This window comes from Strongylocentrotus purpuratus, unplaced genomic scaffold (genome assembly GCF_000002235.5).
Source record: "Strongylocentrotus purpuratus isolate Spur 01 unplaced genomic scaffold, Spur_5.0 spur5_scaffold_14, whole genome shotgun sequence".
Classification (NCBI taxonomy): domain Eukaryota; kingdom Metazoa; phylum Echinodermata; class Echinoidea; order Camarodonta; family Strongylocentrotidae; genus Strongylocentrotus; species Strongylocentrotus purpuratus.
In genome coordinates, this window is record NW_022145599.1 from 26,849,820 (window position 1) to 26,872,034 (window position 22,215).

Genomic DNA, 22,215 nt, shown 5'->3' on the forward strand with positions numbered 1-22,215 from the left:
TCTACGTATTGACCCCACGCCAATTAGTGACCCGCAAGTGTCACAAATAAAGTATTAAAAATATGCTCATCTGACCCTAATTAAACGCCTAAAACCCCCGAGCTTTCGGGGGTTTATGGCCCCTTGAAACCCGTGGACCCCACGCCTATATTGTATATACACTCAACTCGCTGCGATCTGATCTCCCCCCCCCCCCCCAACTTTGAAGAACGTAACCCCCGAGCTTTTGGGGGTTTATGGCCCCTTGAAACAAATATACACTCAACTCAGGGTTTCAGGTTTCCTTCTTCATAATTGCCTATTTTAAAAAAAAAACATTTTTCTAGTTCAATAACTAAGTTTTCATGCATTGATTTGATGCAAGAACTGTAACATAATAGACCCTAGATTGTGATTATTTCTGACCATAAATTTCGATAATTATTTTTCAAAGTAAAATTTTCACAAGAAAATCAGACAGTCGTTTAAAAACGTAGACATTAGTAATACTTTTACTAATTCTAAGCTCAGGTTTCGTAAATCTATTCACGAAACTATATTGAAATCGCGGCAATAATGATGCAAACCAACAGATAACAATTTCAAAGTGTCAAATCTCTTCGACTCGAGCTCAGCTCAGCTCTACTCACACACATAACACTCCAGCGTAACTCCACGAAGCTCAAACACAGGCGCCGCAGGCCTCGGACGCCTGCGGTGCCCGGTGCCGGTGTTGGAGATTCCTCGAGTTACTGCACTGTGATGTGTGGTGACTGAAGTTAGCTTGCGACTGAATTGTCAGTCCAATGGTTTTCTTGTCAAAACTTTCCCTTTAGAAAATGATAATCAAAATTGAGTACACATGGCCGTAATAATCACAAAATAAGCTTTGATTTCATACCTCCATTCACGAAAACTATATAAAAATCGCGGCAATCATGATGGAAATAGGTCTCTAAGTTTGGACGTCGACGGGAAGCCCCGTGTATCTCTTGTGCAGCTACTACATGCAAATCCATGCAAACACATCCTAGCTACAACAAAGCACATCCTATAGAAAGATGCTTTACTCGGGTAATCCCGACCCTGTATATCGTGCATTTAATACGCAACTTAATGTGAGTGGATAGTCATCGGTCGTGTGTCTACGGATGTCATGTTGAATATCCATGAGGTATCTCTGTCGTCACGCATATCCTGCATTATGCATGTCGCGTCTGTTTTCGCCCTGGACGTCGACACGGAGGAGGACCTCGGGCGGAGTATAGCCAATTCCACAGAGTAGACTCTCCCGCGGACGATGGCACCGGGCACGGGTACCCCGAGGGCAGGGTTCAGGAGGAGATAGCCGCACCAACTTGGGTCGGCGATCTCATTAAAAAACAATAGGATACAAAGGCTCGCCGAGACGTCGCGCCCCCCGCGGAGCCTTAGCGTATTACTTATATAGATATGCCTTAATGATAAACCTTCAATTCCATTCAGTTCAATGCACACAGTGTGTAGGTAATTTGCACTGGACTAATTATTCATTTGGTTAAGTGATAATTTGTTGTTGCTAACAAAATTTACCATCTAGTGCAAGTTTGTACACTGTCTCAATATGCCTTAGCTACTTGAATGTGCCCAAATATATATTTCTATAGGAAACTTATTTTTCTAAATTTAAAATGATGCAGTAGACATGGGTAGTGCAAATAATTATTATTCAGCAACTATTCAGCAACTATTCAGACAGAATATCTTATTACAAAAATGGGCAAAAGTGCATCATTCAAAATATTCATGAAAATAAATTAAGGTCTATAACTCAAATTGATCATATTTTTAAAAGTTCAAGTCTAGATAGGGCTGGGTCGAGATGCCACACAGTACATTCTCACATAACTTGTTGAACTCTACATGTGATTGACAACATCTAATAACAGAGGATTGAAGAGGCATTGGAAGGATTGAGATGAAATATCTTAGAAATCCTCTTGAAAATCCAATGGCTCCGGAAGTTAACATCTTTGTCACTTGCATTTGACAAGAGTCAATCTAACCCATGTCACATAAACCCAGTAAAGTAAAGAGAACGTAATTTGTTTAATAAATGATTCAAGTGTAATAACAGAGATAAAGTCACCTTGGTAAAGGTGTTTTGGTAAAGTTGTCTTGTCAAAAACTCAAATTAGAGGATTTGAAGATCGATCATCAAATACAATTGTTCTAAAAGAGTTATAGAAAAATAATAATAAGCAAAAAAGTTATAAAAATCAGAAATATATCACCTGTTGAGTGCTAGAAGGACACTATAAGTCTGTTCAAAAGGAAATGAATTAATGCTCTTCTGACTCTTAACATACAATATGTTTGTGAACTTCTAATGATCCCTGATGTCATTTTGTCCAACACGTTATGGAAACAGCACAGCACACACATCCAAATCAAAACATAGATGCATCGACCTGAATGTTAATGCCTTCGATTCCCCTAAGATTCAAACGGTTTAAATTGATACAATGAGCTGTTGCATAAAATGGATCAAGGAAACTTGAAGCACATCTCAAGTTGCATTGACATTTCCAAGGAATATTTTAACTTTTCTTCACCAGACATCGCTTTTTTTACTTGCTAAGTCTTGCGTATGACATGAGTGAATGAGAGTGGAAGGGTTCAAACTAACCTCAAATGGATGCATATGAAACCATGGAGCATGTAGCCAGGCCATACTACTCCAAACATCAAGATAGATCACCTACTATACATCAAGCACTGTATAGCTCAAAAGCATGTGATTTATCCTTCTCCGGTTACAGCATCACTGATGAAAAAACAGCATACTTTTGAGTCTTTTTACTCAGCTCTTCTCTTTTTCCTAATCGAACGTTCCCTTTTCCGTCTTTGTTTTTTCTCTCTCTATCTCTCGAGGTTTGGAGACGGATGAATAGCATTTATCTGAGAGAGCTCCCTCTCACATCAGGCGCACCACTTGTTGTGGCCGATAGTGGAGCGCTGCAAACCCTTATGGGGCTTAGTTTTCCTCAAGACGACGACACGTCGCAGAAAGAGAAGGAGCAAAGGCACCAGCCAGCCACGGCTCGAATTTCGCCCCCCTCGCGCGAGCCCCCGCACAACCAGGCAAAATGCGACATCAATTTTCGTCGCCCGGGGTGAATTTTCAGTGGAGTCTCGCAGCAGCTTCTTTTATCCTCTTTATTTCTCCTCTTCCTTTAAGTATTGGTTTTGCCGACTTACTTAGCCGTGCTCTATCCCAAGGTGCAATTCATCTCCATGAAATGAGCAGTAAAGTTTCACCTTCCATCCAAGAGAATGCTTTGGCGCTTATTCTGCCCTGCCTGCACCTCGCTTGGCCGCTCGTATTTGTCAAGTACTAGCATGCAACAAGTGAGGCATATTACCAGGCATAATGATGGCACTCACACTTTGTCCGTGGCTTCGCGCGTTCCACCTTTCCCGAGTTCTCACCCTTATCTCACACCAATCATCATCATCACCGTGCCGACGATGCTAGGTGCTAACTAATAACAACCAGCAGCAATAATAATAATAATAACAACACCACAGCAAACCTGGCTTTTGATTCAACCAAGTTCAATATCTTAGAACAAAAACCGCGAGCCGTTCTGTATACAAAATCAATTGCTTGATTGGCCCATGCCCCTAGCTCTTCACACAGAGTGGGGCATGCGGGGGCGATGCTGCTTGTCTCTATTTTCCTTCTCTCTTTTTCTATCGATGCCGGTGCTTCTGGAATGCTAATGTCTTGTCTCCTAGTTGTTAATCTCTAATATTCTTCTTGAGTGCCTGGAGGTTCTTGGTGCCCCTCTAGCTGACAGCTGAATGTACAGGAATCTATGTCAAAGGAAAGACAAGAATACTGTCGACCTTTCCGAGGCACCACTGATATCCATGGTAATTGTCCTCTAGATGTACGCAATAAAATCCCTGTTCTCAAGAAACACAACCGCGGATCAATATTTAATAACATTAGTTCTTTGGAATCAATCCGAAAGGCGCAGTACTGATAAAAACAAAATGCTCTTGAATTTCCTAGGTAAGCAGATAAAAACGACTTTGCATGAGAGTGTATGGAGAGAGAACGCGGTGTCTGGAAAATCTGATAATAAAAATTATATGAAATTTTGATGAATTTCATATATTATGAATTCATCATGTTTTAAAATTTCTACTTCCAGTCAGAAAGGTGTTAACACTAAAGGAATGGAATAATGTCATTTTACCACAAAGCCAACCATATGGTCCCCTGTTGACTGAATTTTCTTTTATAAAGCATATCCTCATGAATACAGGTTAACACTTACAAACCCTCGGGACACATGTGTGCCCTAAATCTAGGGCATGATCCCCCAAAATGTCCATTTGGGGCTTGCATTTAGACCCTAATGATTTAATCTGGACCCCAACCAAAACAAAAAATATGAATGTGACCTTGATGAAATGAGGACTTCTTTTTCAAGAACGCATTTGATTAGAAAAAACCTAGCCAACATTTCATGAATAATTGATAAACTACATATCTCCCAGGGCAATGTGCAGATAGTGTCAAATCTATCATGTGTGAGGGAGAGGGATGGGGAAAGATATACCGGTATATATAAAGAGAGAGGGAGGGAGAGAGATAGAGAGAGGGAGAGAGATAGATAGAGAGAGAGAGAGAGAGAGAGAGAGAGAGAGAAATGTCTTAAATACATATATTTCTCTCTATAATTAAGGTATGCTTATAATAGTATCCAAAGGCAGAAAAGACAAAGAGAAAGAGAAAGAAAAAGGAGATGGGAAGAGTGTTGGGGAGACAGAATGAGAAAGGAAGAGTGAAAAACACTGAGAGAGAGAGAGAGAGAGAGACAGAGAGACAGAGAGAGACAGACAAAAACAGAGACAGAGAGAAAGAGATAAAAGGAAAATGAATGAAATGGTGGGAGGATTGGGCTCAGCTGAGCTGCCGCAGACCAGAGATGGAATAGTGACTGATTGGCGAGGACAGAATCAATGATTAGAATTCACACCTAAACGGTGGCGTATGCTAGCATCAAGGTTTGAATAATAATCATGAGATCTGGACGGAAATCGCACTGAGTGATTGGGGAGATGAGGAGAGATGCGGATGGGAAGGGCAAAAGAGATAGAAAGAGGTGTTAGACAGGAGAAATAATATAAAAACAAGAGATAAGTATGGGGTAGCATGGGGGGCGGGGGCTAGAAATAGAGGATTCTGGGTAAATCAATATTCTGTGAAACTGCTTGAGTGCGCTGATGATATGTCAGCTGTCATGTCAACCTCTTTTCAACTATTTTTTCCCCGTTTCTTTTATACATTACTTTCTTCATGTGTGTAAACCCCTTTGGCTAAACAACGTTTCTTCATATGTTTCTTTGTACAAGTTTCTTATCATTTTCCTCTAATGTGAATGGGGTATGAATGATGCCATCCCAACATCTTTCCGATGCCATCCTACCACTAATTAGTTGAAGGCATATCTTGGTCGGTAGCCAGCGGAGGTGTACATGTAAGAGGACAAGAGAGTTATATCAACTGGGTCATCCTGCATCCGTAAGACACCTGTCAAGGAAGCTCTTTAGATTAACCCTTCCACGACTAGAAACACAGCTTCCAAAGGGTAGAGAGGATACAAAATGGTTGGTGGTTGTAGAGTGGTTAATACCACATTTGGCTTGAGGTGTCCCGTCTCTTTAATGCAAGCTCTTGGCATGCCACAGAAAGGGATAGCCATAGTAAGGGATAACAATCTCTTGATGTTCAGCTCTTAAATATAACCATCCCACTGCAAGATGTACTCCCAAGATAATGATGGAAGTACAAACGCAACATATAAAACATAAAAGCAAGCTACATATGCAACATGTTTATGGAGCAATGGAAACAGCATTATAAGTGAAGAGCAGAGGAAAAGCTTTTACTCTAAAAAAAGAAGAAAAAAGACAGGAATTACGAAGGAAGGGGAGATAATAGTTTTTTGAGAGGGGTAATGGGGGCTTTGCCCTAAGGGGATGACCCAAAACATATCTCTAAAAGTTTCTCAATTTTCTTTATAAGACTCAGTTCGCAATATCTTATGCTGAAATGTGAATCGTGTTTTGTTCTTTTTGAGCTGGGAAGGAGAAATATTTTCTCTGCGATAGGTGACTATTCCTTCAGTAAAATCTATCCAGGCAACTATGGTATTCTTTATAATAAAGAACTACTTTGAACGAGTCACATTTCTTGTACTCAGATAATTTTCTTTACTTCAAGTTATACAATCAACGTGGGAGCACAACCATATTGACATCTGAAATTTTAAAATATATAGAATATTTTGTACACTGCACTACTGTCGCACTAACTCGTGTGTGTGTGTGTGTGCAATTATTATTTGTCTTGTAGTATAAAATCTGTTAGTATTTTAACAAAAAACTTCCAAAATCATGATGTTAAGCAGCTGTTTTGTATCATAAAATAAAACATAATAAAGCATTGCAACTAATTTCATATCATATTGTTTATCCTGTATACACTGTATGCCGTTTAAATTCACAGAATGTAATGTAGAAGGTAATACTGTTTATTTTGCCATTGATGTATGAGTTCTTGTAAGCACTTAACAAAATTGCTTTTGAATGGTAATCCAAATCATAAATGCTGTACTGCATGCATACCAGCATAATTTAACAAGCAGCTTATATGCCTGCATCCTTTTACATTATTTACGATTGAAAAAAATAGATAAAGTGAAGAGAGAGAGAGAGAGAGAGAGAGGGGGGGGGGAATTGTATTCACTCTTTCCCTGTGTCCACATATGGAAGCTGATTTATATTTAAAAATTGTTTTTGTTTGTTACGACCAGATGCTGTTGTAATTAATATAATTCTGACTGGAATGCATTCGTTATGAAATGACATATCTTATAAGGATTGTAGAGATGTGCACGTAATCATGCTGGCAAGAATATATATGTACCTTTACAAGTGGTTCAGAAATAAAAATATTTTCCCTTCATTTCTAAATGAATATTATGCTGGTTTAGCAACCACCTACATACAAAGGCCCCTCGCCCATGAAGGGCACACTTTTCATATCCATTTGATAGTGTTTCTCATAGGAACCTATATTATAACAACCTGAATATAAAGACCGTTTCCTTGTCTCTGTTGAGCAATCTTTATAAGGTTTCCTTGTCGCGCCTATAATTTGACAACAGCATACACTTAGAGTTCAATATTTGATAAACCATATGGTTACTTATTAGAAGATTGAAAATGAACAGGCGTTTTAAAAGCTGTAAACAAGTTACACTAATATGTAATGTGCCACATATTGCAGATATTAATTCTGTCCACGAGAATGCTTGGACAGATCTATACAAAGACCATTCTTGAATCAACTACACGTTCTACTGCTGTATGTTACTGTGTGGCTGTATCGAATGTATGAAATAAAAAAATTGAAAAGGAGTAGGCATTCTCAAAGCCAGTTATGCTGAGAAAGAAGCATGTAACATACTGCAGATGTTGACAGACAGATACGGACAAACCTGATTCAACAAGAGGTTATTCTCGTTGACAGGATCAACTGCTGTTGGTTACCTTGTGGCTGGCCGCAAGGAGCTGGAGGTTCTGTTGGAGCATGTATGTCGCTCGTCTCTCCGTCATATTCATGGGGGCAGTGCCAGCCACTGCTGGGGCTGCCGCTACGGGGGACAGGTACCCGTAGCCCAAGTCCTGGAGGGCCAGTCTGGGAGGGGGTGGTGCCAAGCGTTCCCGTGGCAACGACGAAGGGGTTGAGGATCCCAGCACATAGGCCGCGGAAGTCAGAGTCATTGAATCGCAAGACTTTATCACCACCAAAGTGAGAGTTAGATCAAGATAAATAAGTGGCGGGATAGAATTTTGTGAAGGAGCAAGGATCAGCAGATATTATGGTGATGATTATTCAAACAGGTGGGAGACATTTCCTCGAGTCACAATTAGAGCTGGATTAGCAATCAGAGAAAGAACTGTTCCTTGTAAACTGTACAAGAGATCATTAAGGCTTTACTTTAAGCTATACACAAGGATACGTTTACATGCGCATACTGATGAGGTACGAAGCACAATCCACGGATATTCCTGTTGCCGTTGGCACTCGTATCCTTCAAGTTTTATAGAAGATTGATTGTAGATCCTGTCCGTTTGTCCCTACCAATGCTCTCTTTCAAGTCCCATCTCTCAATTCACATGACTAACAGTACTACGTATTATGCATTAAAAAAGACTACCTGCATGATTATACAACAGTTACTGGAAGAAGGTCGGCAACTCAGGCGTATCACGGCATCCAAACACAAGAGGGGGGAGGGTCCACTTATGATCTGGTACAGTGAAGTCAGTGTGAAGTGTGAATGGCGAGCTGATTGGCAAACCCACGGTGTTTATGTAAAATATGCAACGGTCCAGGGTGACTGACTGACGAAGAAGAAGGATGGGGTTACGATGGATAGATGGAAATGACGGGCGCTACAAGTCTGTCGGGAAGCAGCTACAAGTCAACCGCTCTGTGTCACCACCCATTCAACCGACCAGCACAAGCGGGGTGCTTTCTTTCTCCCTTCTCTCTCCTCCTCGTCGTCTGAGTGTTGCACCATGTACATGCATAAGTGCCAGCCCGTCAGGTCTGTGTGTACACATAAACAATGTATGCATACATACCTCGCAATCATCCCCGCTACACACACAAACACTGGCATAACTTTCTCCGCCGATCAGCTGGGCTGGGTGGACCATACACGTCCCATAATGCAGTGGGGGGTTAAAGGAGCCCTCTGACCCCATCTGTCATCTCATTTGCATATTATGCTCAAATCACAGTTATTGACTGTAAGTGGGGTCATAGGGCACGTGCTGTAACTGATATAGCAAGTGAATCTTGAATGTAATTTTAAGAAGCTTCAAGCGGTTGCAACATTTGGGGCAGACTGAGAAAGTGATATGCGAGATGACATTATAGCCAGCTGCTATAAAAAGTTTGTTTTTGAACAGCTATAAAACCAGTGTTTATATTATGCTCATCAATCAATATTCACATACTGTACCTCTCAGAATACAAGAAAATGGACAGAGAGAGAGAGAGAGAGAGAGAGAGAGAGAGAAAGGGTGAGAGAGGGGGGTATATATCATCCACATTCCATGAACTGCGGAAGATGTAAATTGTTAAAAGAAAGAATGCTGGACAGACATATTGTCGAATGCGAGCCGGAAGGGCATAAACCCTCCAAATTAAATTTTTAATGCCCTTTTTGCTTTCATCAGATGGTGTCACAATTTGAAGGGACTGTCACTGTATTGCATTATATGTTTAACGTGACACAATCAGACTTTGTGAAACAAAGTTTTAGAAAGTAAAGTATGACTTCAGGTAGATTGCTGTCTCTTCGCCATAATGACTATCATTAGAGTTATCACATTTCATGAGCCATAAAGCACACTCTGTGACATTTCCCTAATCAGGAGAGCAATAAAGAGACTCAATGTGAGAAAGATATAAAAGAAGGAAAAATAAGCGTAGCATATGCTGCTAATTGTGCCACCTATCTCCACCTCATCTTTTCCAGCGAAAAATCAGATGAAATTTCAGAGTCAGAGCCGATAATAACGGGACACCAGATGGGAGTTATAGCTTTCATGAGAAACGCGATTCTCATCCATTATGTCCAATATTGCAGCAAGCAATCCCTCCCATGTTTAATGTGTGTGAGGGTCTAACTTGAAGCAGAACGAGAGCTGACAGGGACTGGTCACGGCCCAACGAACAGGCCCTGATCAATTTTTAATCTTGATGGGACGTGCTCGCGACAGGCTGGCTACGGTCGGCAGGAGGGCGCAACGGAGGAGGATGGGTTGGGCGAATAGAGCCTGGTGGTCCTCTGGGGCAACTGCCCTGGTAGAAGGTGGAGAGGAGGGGATGGGGTGGGGGTAGATATTTGGTTCACCCCTGACTACCCGTGGTTAAACTATACATCATTACCGGTACATGTAGTTTCTATGCCATAAATCGTCCTACATTTTTACGAGATGAGAGTGGAGGGCTGAATTTCATTAATGACTGCAAACTACTACTTAACAATAGAAATGAAAGATAAGAAAAAATTAAATAGATGGATACTAATAAGGAAGTAAATCTTGTGAAAAATAGAAAAGAAAAATGATGCATAGAGAAAAGAGAGAAATTAATCTGGTGAGGAAAATGAATAGATATATGTCTGAAAAAACGGGAAGAGGTAAAGTACAGTGAGAGATAGAGAAGATAAAGTGGATGGCACAGGAAAGAGAAATATAGGTTTTAAAAATCATATGAAAACAAGAGAAGATATAACACAGAGGAAGGGCTGTAGAGGTTTCCAAAAAATTATATTACAGAGTGTGAAGACTAAAAGAGAGGTACAGTATAGGCTTTAAAAATTATATTGAAGAAACAGAAAGCAGTTGGAGAGAAACTGCTCTTGAAATGGCATTTCCAGGTATTAATTAGATGGTCTCAGTTCTCGATCCCATGCCCACAGAGTGTGACTGCTTATATGAGGTTGTTGATAGACCCCTTACAGGGAACGCATCTGCTTGCATATTTTTATGAGTTTCATCGTTTTTGTCATAAAAAAAGGGAGCCACTATTTCTTACTTGAAAATACATTTAAATTTCAGGGCACAAAGGATAAGGACAATTACATCCGGCCCTATCTCGATCTCTATTTTTATCAGTTTCTAGCAAAAAAAGGCATTGACCTTTTTTGATAAATTGTTTCAAAAGCCTTCCGGAATAATGAGTATGATATTTGGTTCTAAATATGTTAATGAGTTCAATAATTATAAACTATGAGATTTCAATGGTAATTATTGAGTAATAAAGTCGGTTAAAAACACTTTGACAAGAATTAGCTTTACTAAATTTTTAGCATAACAAAGAAAAGAAGTTATCAGTTAACATCCCCAGGCTTGCATACTCTATGTACATGTATGTGTGTTTTTCAACACCACAATCTTCAAATGGAATTTAACAAGTTGATCATCATTACAATGGAACAGAATGGCTAAAATGTCTCTCCTTGTTTAGTGAACATGGAGACAGAGTACAATAAAGAAGCTAAACCTTTGCCGATGTTTGGACGGTCGTTATTTGTGAGCCACTAAGACAGACACATCAAAGTGGGTATCAACAGCGGTCAATCGATACCATTTGGGCGTCTTGGGTTGCGTTTTATGAACTCTCTTCACAACCAAAGAGAAAGCAGTCTTAGGGCTGTAAAGTTAAGCGGCCGTGCTGATTAAGTGTCGACTTAATTGGCTCTTGACATCTCCGTGCCACACATCCCGACCCTCGCTCCAAGCGAATGTTTTCAAACTCGGTCTCTTGGAGGATGGAATTTAAAGCCCCTGACCTACTGGACAGTCAGATGTCCATGATGTTAAAAGGTGCGACAAGATTTTGTCACTCGATTCTTTCAAACACGGCACAAATAAAGAGAAGAAGAACTCGGAAGTCACCAGTATACAACACACATGATCATATCTACATGTACATGTACATTATTTAGAGGTTACTAGCCATTTTTTTCCTTTTTGCTTTTCTTCATATATTTAACTTCTCCTTCAAAATTTTCATATATATGTATTGTGAGAAAGTGAAAAATATATGGCATCTGCCTGCTACAAGGTACATGCACGTATACACTGAGCTCTGTGCTATACGGTAATATAGAGAAATGTGAAGTGTATTACACTTAACGCATCATAAAAAATAGTTGCTGCATGCGTCACACATGTATCTAGACGAGCTTTTATGCCACATATTTTATTGCTCTGATTTATCCTGAAAGTTAGTTACATTGTTTACTTACAGGTTGAGGACTAAGAAGGTTAGGTTGTGACGTTGCGCCCGCCTGTTCGGCTCCCGCTTGTGCTGCTGCGGCTGCGGCCTGTGCTTGTGAGAACTGTTCCGCTGTCTGCGTGTATCCGGGAGGCACTTCGCCCGGTTGTGAGTACCCCGGCAACGCGACCGGTTGCTCTCCTGGTTGGGGCTGAGGTACTGGGGCTGGGGCGGGTGGGTAGGCTGCTGGGGGCTGGCCTCCGGGTGGGACCTGCTGGTAGGGTTCAAGACCGTTCTGAGGGGCGAACTGTGGTTGGTATATAGAGCCTGGTGGAAGCTGATGCTGCGCTGCCATCATGTGTGGGTGCTGCTGTAAAGATGAAATCAAAAGGAGAAAATACAATTATTGTTTGCATCTATACAAGTATCAAGCTACCTCCTCACGCATATTTTCCTTTTATAGTGTTCTTCCGAAAGGCATGTCCACACAACAGAGCCATTTGTAATTCCTTTTTTCCATCAGTCTCTGTCAAGTACATGTTTATCCATTACAAAGTAAAAGAACACTATTCTTTCAACCAGAGCATGAACAGGCTACACACATAAGGCAACAACCTTGTTATCAATGTACATGTAATCCTAAGTGATAAAACATAGAATGCAGATTCATTAAAAATCATACTTTTTAAAAATGTAATCTGAAGTATTAGTCATTAGCTATTTTAAAAGAAAGAAGAAAAAAAACGAGAAAAGTCTTGGAGTAGCAGTGAAGAAAATATAAATATGCAGCGAAAAGGGAAATGTAACAATTTCCACATTGGATATGTTACTTCCTGTGGCCTTGCTGAGCAGAATTTACATACAATCATTGATCTGACGCAATCTACACTGCCAAAAAACATAGACTGAATAGGCACTGAGATCACCTAAAGCTTCCCAGTATGCGGGCAATGACACCTCATAATTGCCAACATGAAAGGAAAGTCTACTAAATTTCAGGGAAAAAAAGAATTAGAAAAGTATTTTAAGATAAATCTTTAAAAAAAAAAAAAAATTTAAGCTTGTATATTCTAAACCTTACAATATTAGACATGAAAAAGATCATTTAAGTGCTAATGCACCTCATTACTGCCACATCGTCATAGCTATTGTCGTCATAGCTATTGGCACAAGATAATTAAAATCATACATGCGATGTAAACAACACACTAATGACATCCCCAGCTTCTAATATAGCTCATCCTTTCCCCCACCCTCCCAAATCATCACCCCATCCCCCCTCCCTACTCCAACACTGCACTCACCATCCAAGTCTATGGAATATTAGCAACAAATCAAGGAGGGAAAAGGTGATGACTTTTGAAGAAATGGGAGTGAATGGCATCACAGCTGTTGGATTGTAAATATCACTGTTGTTCTGTTAACATATGGTTTTTATATACAGATGATAGTCAGGACAGATGTGAACCAACCACAAATATAACCTAACAACAGTGTTGGGATAGTCAGAGTGTTTGCTTATAACCCAACTGAGTAGCAAGGTCTTGTTGTGTTTATGGTCACAGCACTGGTATAACCGTCTACTGCCCTCTGTTGGGCAATGCACTACAGTGAGGAACTCGGGAGAATACAACGATGCTCCTACGTAAGTGGGGCTTGATGCAAAAGGAATGCATGCGACACCAGGTCTGGTTTAGGAGCATCTATTTTTAAGATAGCTGGTATGCTATATTCGCTGTTCACTATTCCTGTATCTAAATCTTGTGATGGGAAATGCCTTTTGATTGGGTGTACATGACAGGCATAGCTGGAGTTACGTCAATCATTGTAAACTTGGAATATATAGGAGGGGGTGAGAAATGAATTTAAACATATGATGTATATTTAGACCAAGATCCAACATAGACTTTAAAAATAGTTGTACACCAGTTTACAATATATATCTAAAGAAGATATCAAATCATTGCAGCATAAACCCTCATGTTGTGTAAGAAGGAGAGAATTGAAGCAAGACAAAGAGAAAGAGAGGGGTAGATACAGGGAAAATAATTACAAAAATGAAAGGGGGAATTTGAGAGAGAGAAAGGGAGAGAGAGAGAGAGAGAGAGAGAGAGAGAGAGAAAGAGAGATAGAGAGAGAGAGGGAGGGGAGGAGACAGAAAAAAAGAACAAGACCCAGAGTGAAGGTGGAGGAGAAGGAGAGAGGGCGAGAATGGCGAGAATGAGAAGAATGGAAAGCGGTGAATTTAGGAGTTCTAGACAGTGTGGGAGACGAGAAAGAAATACATTTTAAGAAACAAAAAGTGTATGAGTTAAAGTAAGACATGTTAAGGTGATATCCAGATGGCTACAAGAAGATGGATGTAAACTTCTCCACATACCTAATGAAGCCCACATACATTGTATGTCAATGCTTTCCCTTAAAAGTACAATGACATGGCTGAGAGATATACAATGTATGTACATGTACTGTAGATAAATGTAAACACTGCAAGCATACATGTATGATAAAATTTAGGACTAACAAAATTCTTCCGCCAAAATGTTTATATCCTTTGAAGCAGATGTCTATATAGATGGACAGATTGGATACACTTTATAGACTACTATTAAAACAAATGCTTATCCACTCTCAGTAAAAATCATCCCAGTTTATATTATTTTAGCCACTGTACATTGAATAACATGTCGTTATTGTCTTAATCTATTTGGACTGAGAGGAAGGCACAAAAGGTGAACTGAGAATGAGAATAGATGGAATATATTTTTTTAAGAAGTCTTTCAAAGGATCTCTCCATGATATCGTACAGTAAATGTATATTCTTTATAGACTACTTCTAAAGTTATGACGAAACAAAGCACCACCATGAAGCTGTATAAAGAAAAGAGGTTGAACTCTGGAAGCCATGTTCCAATTACCCTTAAAATACAATATGAAAAAAAATAATGATGGTATTATATCATTCCCATCACGATTTTCGAAATTTTAGAAATGACTGCGTGATAAATTGGAGCTACATCTGTACCATGAACTCTGTTCCGCTCGGTTAAATTGCACAATTTATTTGCAGGTCAGCCTAATGAACAAATTTAATTTGGATGATGAGGGGTGAGCTAATTAATAAACATCACAAAATGAGCAAACGAGATGGTATTGAGCACAAAGACGTATGTCCATTTGAAAACATTGCACACCTTCCTACGTTCATGTGCGGCCATTTATCAATGATGTACCAAATCAATGATGGATAATCGATGACAACCAGCTGGGTAGATTTCCTTAAATGTGAATGGATGATCACAAATGTGATGGGTGAGATTAACAAAATGACAAGATCAAGGCAAAAGCAATCGTTGGAGACAAGTCAGGACCATCTAGGGGTCTTTGCCAACATGCATAGCAATTCATGATTGATGAGTGCCGCATGGTTTTTAATCTATTCCTGCACTTGGGGTGATAGGGTGCATTAATCAAATGATCATTTTCTAGCATTGCTGATGACTATACCACCAACAGCAGCAATAAATACATAGAGTGGAGGATTGTTTTAGATTTCATGATGCCTAGAAATGTTCAACCACATCTTGATGTATCACCCTCATCAAAAACAGATACCGGAACATTTAAAACATCATAACTACAGAGCCATGTCTGACAAATGGTCAAAAATATTCGGAATGAAAAATTCTTAAGATGGTTCACAGGGCAAATACATTCAGATGGAAAAGCCATTACCTTTTCTGCCATATGCTAATGAAAAGACGACGCCCGTTGCCGCGCTTCCCAGATGACACAGCAACCAATCACCAACGAATGATGTTATCGTAAACAGGGAATATTAAAACGAAATCTTGACAGAAGGCCGGGAGATGACGACAAGAGCCAGAGGAAGGACAACTGAGATTAACACCGGTATCCGTTTTACAAGATCACCACTGACTGGACTGGAGGAATACAGAGAGAGGACCAGCCAAGGAACGCATCATCTTCTTGAGCAAGGTGGAGGAATGATGATGATGGGGAGATGTAACTAAAATGGTGGTTACGGATTAAAGATGGGATGTAAAAAGAAGCCGCCGAGGGGCCTCTATGACAGATTTATAGACTTAGGAAGCGAAGATGGGCTATGGAGGTGTCACAGTCATCGAACACGCACCACTAGGGTTTGGACGAAGAACCATCGTGGTGTGACAGCCAACCCATCATGCCTGGCTGCCCACTTTAATTTGCAAATGTTACCCATCCATAAGGAGTCTTTCCCCTCATCTATTTTCTCTCTCTCTCTCTCTCTCTCTCTCTCACTCTCTCTCTCTCTCACTTCATCTCCATCCCTAACCGTTATCTCATTGGCATCCCCGTCACTCGCCGTATAGCACACACAGCAAGTGAGAAAAGTTAAATGATAGAAAGAGAAAAACTAATTAGTCTTAGCCCTGCATGATGCATTTATATTGGGTGTTTACGGGATGCATACTAAAATTTGATGGTAGAATATGATGGTTTAGAGTACCTTTGACAGGAAATTTCGGCATCCTGCACTAGGCACGTCTTTGCAGCATTCTTACTTTTAATCAATCCAAGCGTACACTATTCTTGCTCCATTTCCATCATTTAATTAGGTTCAGGAGTATAATCTTAAATAACATGTCTGTTGACACACTATAGTGTACTCAAAAGAATACATACATGTATAACTTACGGGTACATCTGTGGCAGCGACAAGCCTGTTCCTAGATAAATTTATGACTCTGTAATATCATTATCTAATTAATGCATAGTATCTATCGATATTAACTTCATTACAATGCTAATTTTCTCTCATTACCCCCTACAATTTTACATCAACAACATTCCCTGAAGTTGATTAATAAATAATTTGATTATGGAGGCATCATACAGTGTATGCAAACTTGAAAAATGGGAAATTTAGTGCCTTGAAAAAAGCAGGGCATTCATCTTTCTTTCTTCAACAAGAAGAATCATCGATTGATTTCAGGGCTCTCTCTTCATTCATTGTAAAAAAAAATGAGTCACCTTCATCGATATTATAATGTTGACACTGCTGGAATAGTAGGGCTTTTCAATCAGCATTAATGATAAAATAATAAAAAAATAAAAAATAAAAATAACAAATGCACATGTCAACAGCTGAGAGCAAGGATAGCATCAACCTATATCTTAATATAGACATAATGATTTTCTGACTCGTAACAGATGATGTAATCATTTCCCATGTAATAAACCCATTGTAATACTCACAATTATCTTTTGAATTCAAACAAAAGCAACATTCAAGAATATCATGAAAGGAAATATACACTCTACCCCTTTCAAAGGCCTTTCCATGTCATTAGTATGTTCATCGTAGACAAGAAACTATCAATAATGCACAGCCTATTATATTACTAATGCATAAAGGCCAGGAGAGCAGCATAAAAGTTGACATGTTTTTGTATCAGCCATTATTCATCTTCTAACAACACATCTCTATCTTTATGTAAATGTCACTGCAATTTTCCAGTTATAATCCCCTCCTTACCATTCAATATTGATATGTATCAGTAATAAGTTAATCTCCTGACAGCATATCTCAATCTTTATGTTAATCTACTGGTTGTCACTGTAATTGTCCAGGTAATCCCATCCCTACATATTCAATATTAATTTGATGCCTTTGCTTAATGAGAATCTAGCTACAGTGCAAAATGAACATCCAACCCCTTGAATATAAAGCCTGTGATAATGCTAGAGTCTATGGAAAATGTGTGTTGTGCAAACAAAACAAATATTAAAAAAATAAAAAATAAATAAATAAACAAATACGATGTGCTATCGGTTTAAAGTCCAAACAACAGAAACTATACATATTTGTATCAATATCTATGTGTCACTTCCTAATCCTGTGGTCACTATGGCAACCAATTAAGCATTATGACATGCAATTGCCGAGACATTCCCACAAAAGTTTGAAGACATTTCCTGGGCTTGGGAAATGCCAGGAAATGGCTAGGAAAAAACATATGATCACCTCACTGACTCATTAACACATACTGACTTCACAAATAGGTTCACAACCCAGCTGCCTATAAATCTTATCTATATTTTTTTCATTTCCAAACATCCAAGCTACCCATCTACTGCAAAAAAGATAGAAAAAAATTGTCTATTCCTTTAATCAAATGCTCTCAGAATGCAATTCCCGTAACAAGAACTCAGGATTCGTTTCAAACTAAAATGGACAAGGCAACAGCCTTCCATGTTTTCAACATCTCAAATAAAAACACTTAAAGACAGTTAAAACCCCATTAACCATAGCTGTCAATCTACACATCCCTACAACCCCGGCCCAGGGGCTCTAACCTACAAAATGAGACTCAGCGCAAAAGTAAATACATCATTGTATACATATGTCTTTAGAGATCTAAAGATGGAGTACTGGTACACAAGAATTCTTATTGTTGCCAATTTTTATTTGGTTCCTAGCTCTTGTATTCTTTTTTTCTTAAATGTGTATAACATTGAACAGTGGCATTTGATGTGTTTCTTGTATCATTGTGCACTAAATTGGTTGTAATAGCTACCTAGCGTAATCCAAGTCTTTTGGGTTTTAGGGAAACTGCATTCAAGAAGAATCTAAATTTCATTTAATTACCCCAATTAGCATGAAACAGGGAAGGTTTAAGAAGGAAATGAAATCATAAACATCTGTACACAATCTCAACAAATGAATACAATGTAGTAAAATGTTGTTTAAACTGCTGTACACATGAGTAGCACTGTGAGTGGACAAAAATGTAATTTATCTTACTTATCTACTGAACATAAACAATTTGGATTTCTTTACTCTATATTAGCAGCTCTGTGCTTTTTTTAAAGCATTTCTTTTATCTAAATGACCTATCATAGAGTATGGTATAGGTATAATCCAAATAAATGAATGTATGTAAGCCTTTGTTAAAGGTACTAAATTATTACACATATAATTTTTTTTGTCCAGAAAGACAAAGCTAAGTGGAGGTCAATTTGTATAACAACATGAGACCGTGGAAGAGGAAACCAGGTATTAGCTTCAGTGTAATAACCAAAGAATGCAACAGGAAATAAGCAATATAACACTATACAATTTACTAATTCTTTGATGGTAATGGTAAGTTACATGGATACAGGAAATCGGGAAGCATTATCAAAGCTTGCCCTTTTGTTTACTGGTAATGCTTTGTTTTTAAACATCATCAATGAAAAGTTACCTTAGAGTTAGACTATATTGATGTATATGATTGGAATAAGGAGCTTCATATGAAATAAAGAAAAGAGAAAGATTGTTCTAATGATTTCATTGGACCCTTCTGTCCTCCTTTATGTTTTTAAAAAAAAACAAGATAGTATCTTTATTTATTGTATTCATCGAAGAGAAAAATATCTTTGGAAAGATAACATCATTACAGTACACTATTAGAATTATGGATGCGACGTTATAACATAGATATGAAAACTACTGTAGTTTTGATTACTAAACCAACATGTCTGTCAAATATCACTTTTTGTTTTTAGCCAGACATATCTGTTTCCAGATTCTTTTATAATCACGTTTGCTTTTTTCTCCTCCGAGAGGAATTGAATATACTTGTATTTCTGATCACACCAAAGTGGAATTTGGATGACAATGAAATGCTTCCTTGAAACATGACTTGGGAGTTGGGACAGAGAAGAAATGCGAGATAGTGGAGTGCACCAAATTTTTAAAGTGAATCCTGTACAAGTGTAGGACATGGAAATGTAACGGGATACTGCTCGCTGCGGGCTATGCATTAATGAAATGAAAATGTTGGGTATATCACTAAAATACGATACGGGCGGTTGATTATATAAACACTCTTGGGGGAAGTCCACACGCTTGATTTTTTTTTCTTTGAATGGGCCAGGAAGATATTTAATGCTGTATTTGTTTCCACTGGGATGAATCATGAGCTGGATAGCATCACCTGAGTGGGAAGATGATTTGGTAGGGAGATGTGAAAATGATGAATTTTAATGTAGAACCAAAAGTTCTGCATACCATTACCACAAGTCATTCTTGCTAAATGCTAAGAAACATTTACAAAACATTCACAAGTTGCGATCAACACAGCAAGACACTTTTGTGAACTTGGACCACTCACGAGCTTCACCAAAGATTCTAGTTCCACACTATAAGATGGTCATTACAGAAAGACAACAAATCAGATCCTTTGAATAGAATGGGTAAAAACAAACAAAGGAATTATAAAAAAGTATTAACTGAACCACTGACTAAATGTACCGGTAGTCATCAAGTATTAGCACATACTGGTGTTAATAAAAAGCAGATATAAATAAATATATTACCATTGTGACATAATCCATTGCTTCATGCATCTCTGGCATGTAGTCTAGGCCAGCGGGAGGGCACTGTGCATAGTATACCATGGGCATGGGAGAGTTAGAGGATGGGGTGTGGGGGTGCACAGCTGCGCCCATTGATGTGTGGGGGCGCATTGCTGCGCCCATTGGAGGGTGGGGGTGCATCGCTGGATGCATGGGGGAGTGGCCGTGGGGGTGCACTGCTGCTGCATCCATTGGGGTGTGGGGATGCACTGCTGTATTCATCCTGGTTGATTTCCAAATGGGGAAATCCCTTCTTACAATAATAGTTCAGGGATAGATCGAACGAGGACACAAATGTCCTTCAGTGTCTTTGCCTCTGATTTGTCGATTAAACAAAAGCTTTACTTTGACACAAAGTTTGAACTGAAAGATGACTTGGATGCAGAAATTCCAAAATGAAGTTTTACGAAGATGACATCATGTATGCAAAACAACCTCAAACACAGGTAGATGTCCAATACATCAAATAAATCCCAAAGCATCCAGTAGTACGTTCAACAGGTTGATCCGATTCAAGCATCCATATCCAAAAGCTGGGAGGAAAAGTATAGTTGGAAATCCATGTAGACTCTATATTGATAGTTCAAGTTCAATAAACACTATCCATAAATTAGAAAGTAATCTTGAAATGTCTGATAGGAGAACACAAGTTTGATTCCAGATTGTAAATCAGATCAAAGTTTGTAACAACTTGAGTCTTTCCTTGAGGAGATCCACCAGCGAGAATGACTGGTCTGAGATTGTTTGCCGAACTTATTTAGCCCTGAGAGGGGGGCTTGGGACCAGGACTAATCAAACAGGTCTAACTGTTATCCCCCTTTTGTCTAAGGAGGGGAGCGTTTCATTGGAGGGCACAGGTATTGAATAAGACAATGGTAGAGGAAGGGGGAGACACAATAGGGACACACAGACTCACGCAGTGTATGTATTGTGTGGGTACAAGGAAGGGGTAATGAATGTAGGGTCAGAGGCTCATTTGCATATCAACTCACTTAAAAAGAGGGTACCCTAATAGGGGATTTATCAACACTTCCTGTGAAAGCTCCACTATTTGCTCTTTGTGTCTTTTTTGCTTTGATCCTTTGGTTCCTTTTGTAGGGCAGGATGTTAACAGTTAATAAATGTGAAAAGAGCTGGAGTGTTTTAATAGTTCTGGCTTGGTATAGGCTACTGTCTATGGTGGTTTAGGATATGGATATAGCTGGGGTATGTTGATAACAGCTTGGTGCGCTCATAATAAAGGAGGAAAATAAAATGGTCAAGTTTATCGACTGAAAAATCAGAGACAGGAAGTTGTTAGATTGGCAGCAGAAGGAAATGGGCAATGACAGACATGAATTTGCATATTCATGATCTCCTAAAGTTCAATAGGTCGTTTGGACCTACATGTACAACTTGATTGCTTGTATTTGATAGATTATTGAGTATACTTTATTGCATACATAATATATCATAATGGAATACAGGAAAGAAGCTTTCTTTAAATGCAATATTTCAAACAAAAAACATAGGTGAGCCAATAGACATAGATAATAGAAAAATAATAGAAAACTTCCAATGCAGTGCAAAATATTGCCTATGTGTTATTCTTTAGAAGTGCACAACCAGAATAGATCCCAAATAGAACAACAGTAACATAATAACCAGAAATCAAAGACCAGTAATGTAATGACCAGAATCAAAATAATACAAACTAAAGAAACATGTATTTAATAGTGCTTGACAAGTTATTTTGACCTTTAACATGAAGGCCCGTCTCCCCAATAATACCAGCTGGCAGACACTATATGTTAGCCATATGTTTCCTTTCCAGAATGATCATCAATTATGATTTATATGTTAACAATTGTTGAATTAATCACATCAACATTACCACCATATGTTTTATTGATTTATGTGAGATCTGTTTTGTCATATATACATGTAGGGGCCCTCATTAATAGTCAAGGTAAAAGCAACCAAGTTTAGAA

The 22,215-nt window shown here is 38.9% G+C and overlaps 1 protein-coding gene across 12 annotated transcripts in view; it reads right to left on the bottom strand.

Annotated features, from left to right (window-relative positions):
* LOC100890824 (RNA binding protein fox-1 homolog 3) overlaps positions 1–21,111 on the bottom strand; it is a 63,671-nt gene extending 42,560 nt beyond the window's left edge. For 3 of the 12 annotated variants that reach the window (XM_030984589.1, XM_030984591.1, XM_011678393.2), the window contains exons 1-2: positions 20,207–21,105; positions 11,874–12,212 (exon numbers count right to left, since the gene is read on the bottom strand). In XM_030984589.1, the coding sequence (XP_030840449.1) occupies positions 11,874–12,212; positions 20,207–20,467 (600 nt within the window). In that variant the 5' untranslated portion in view covers positions 20,468–21,105. Of the gene's footprint in view, positions 1–11,873; positions 12,213–15,577; positions 16,066–20,206 lie in introns of those variants that run through there. The other 9 variants (XM_030984596.1, XM_030984595.1, XM_030984594.1 and 6 more) reach the window with 7 other exon arrangements.
* Between the last annotated feature and the right edge of the window lie 1,104 nt (positions 21,112–22,215).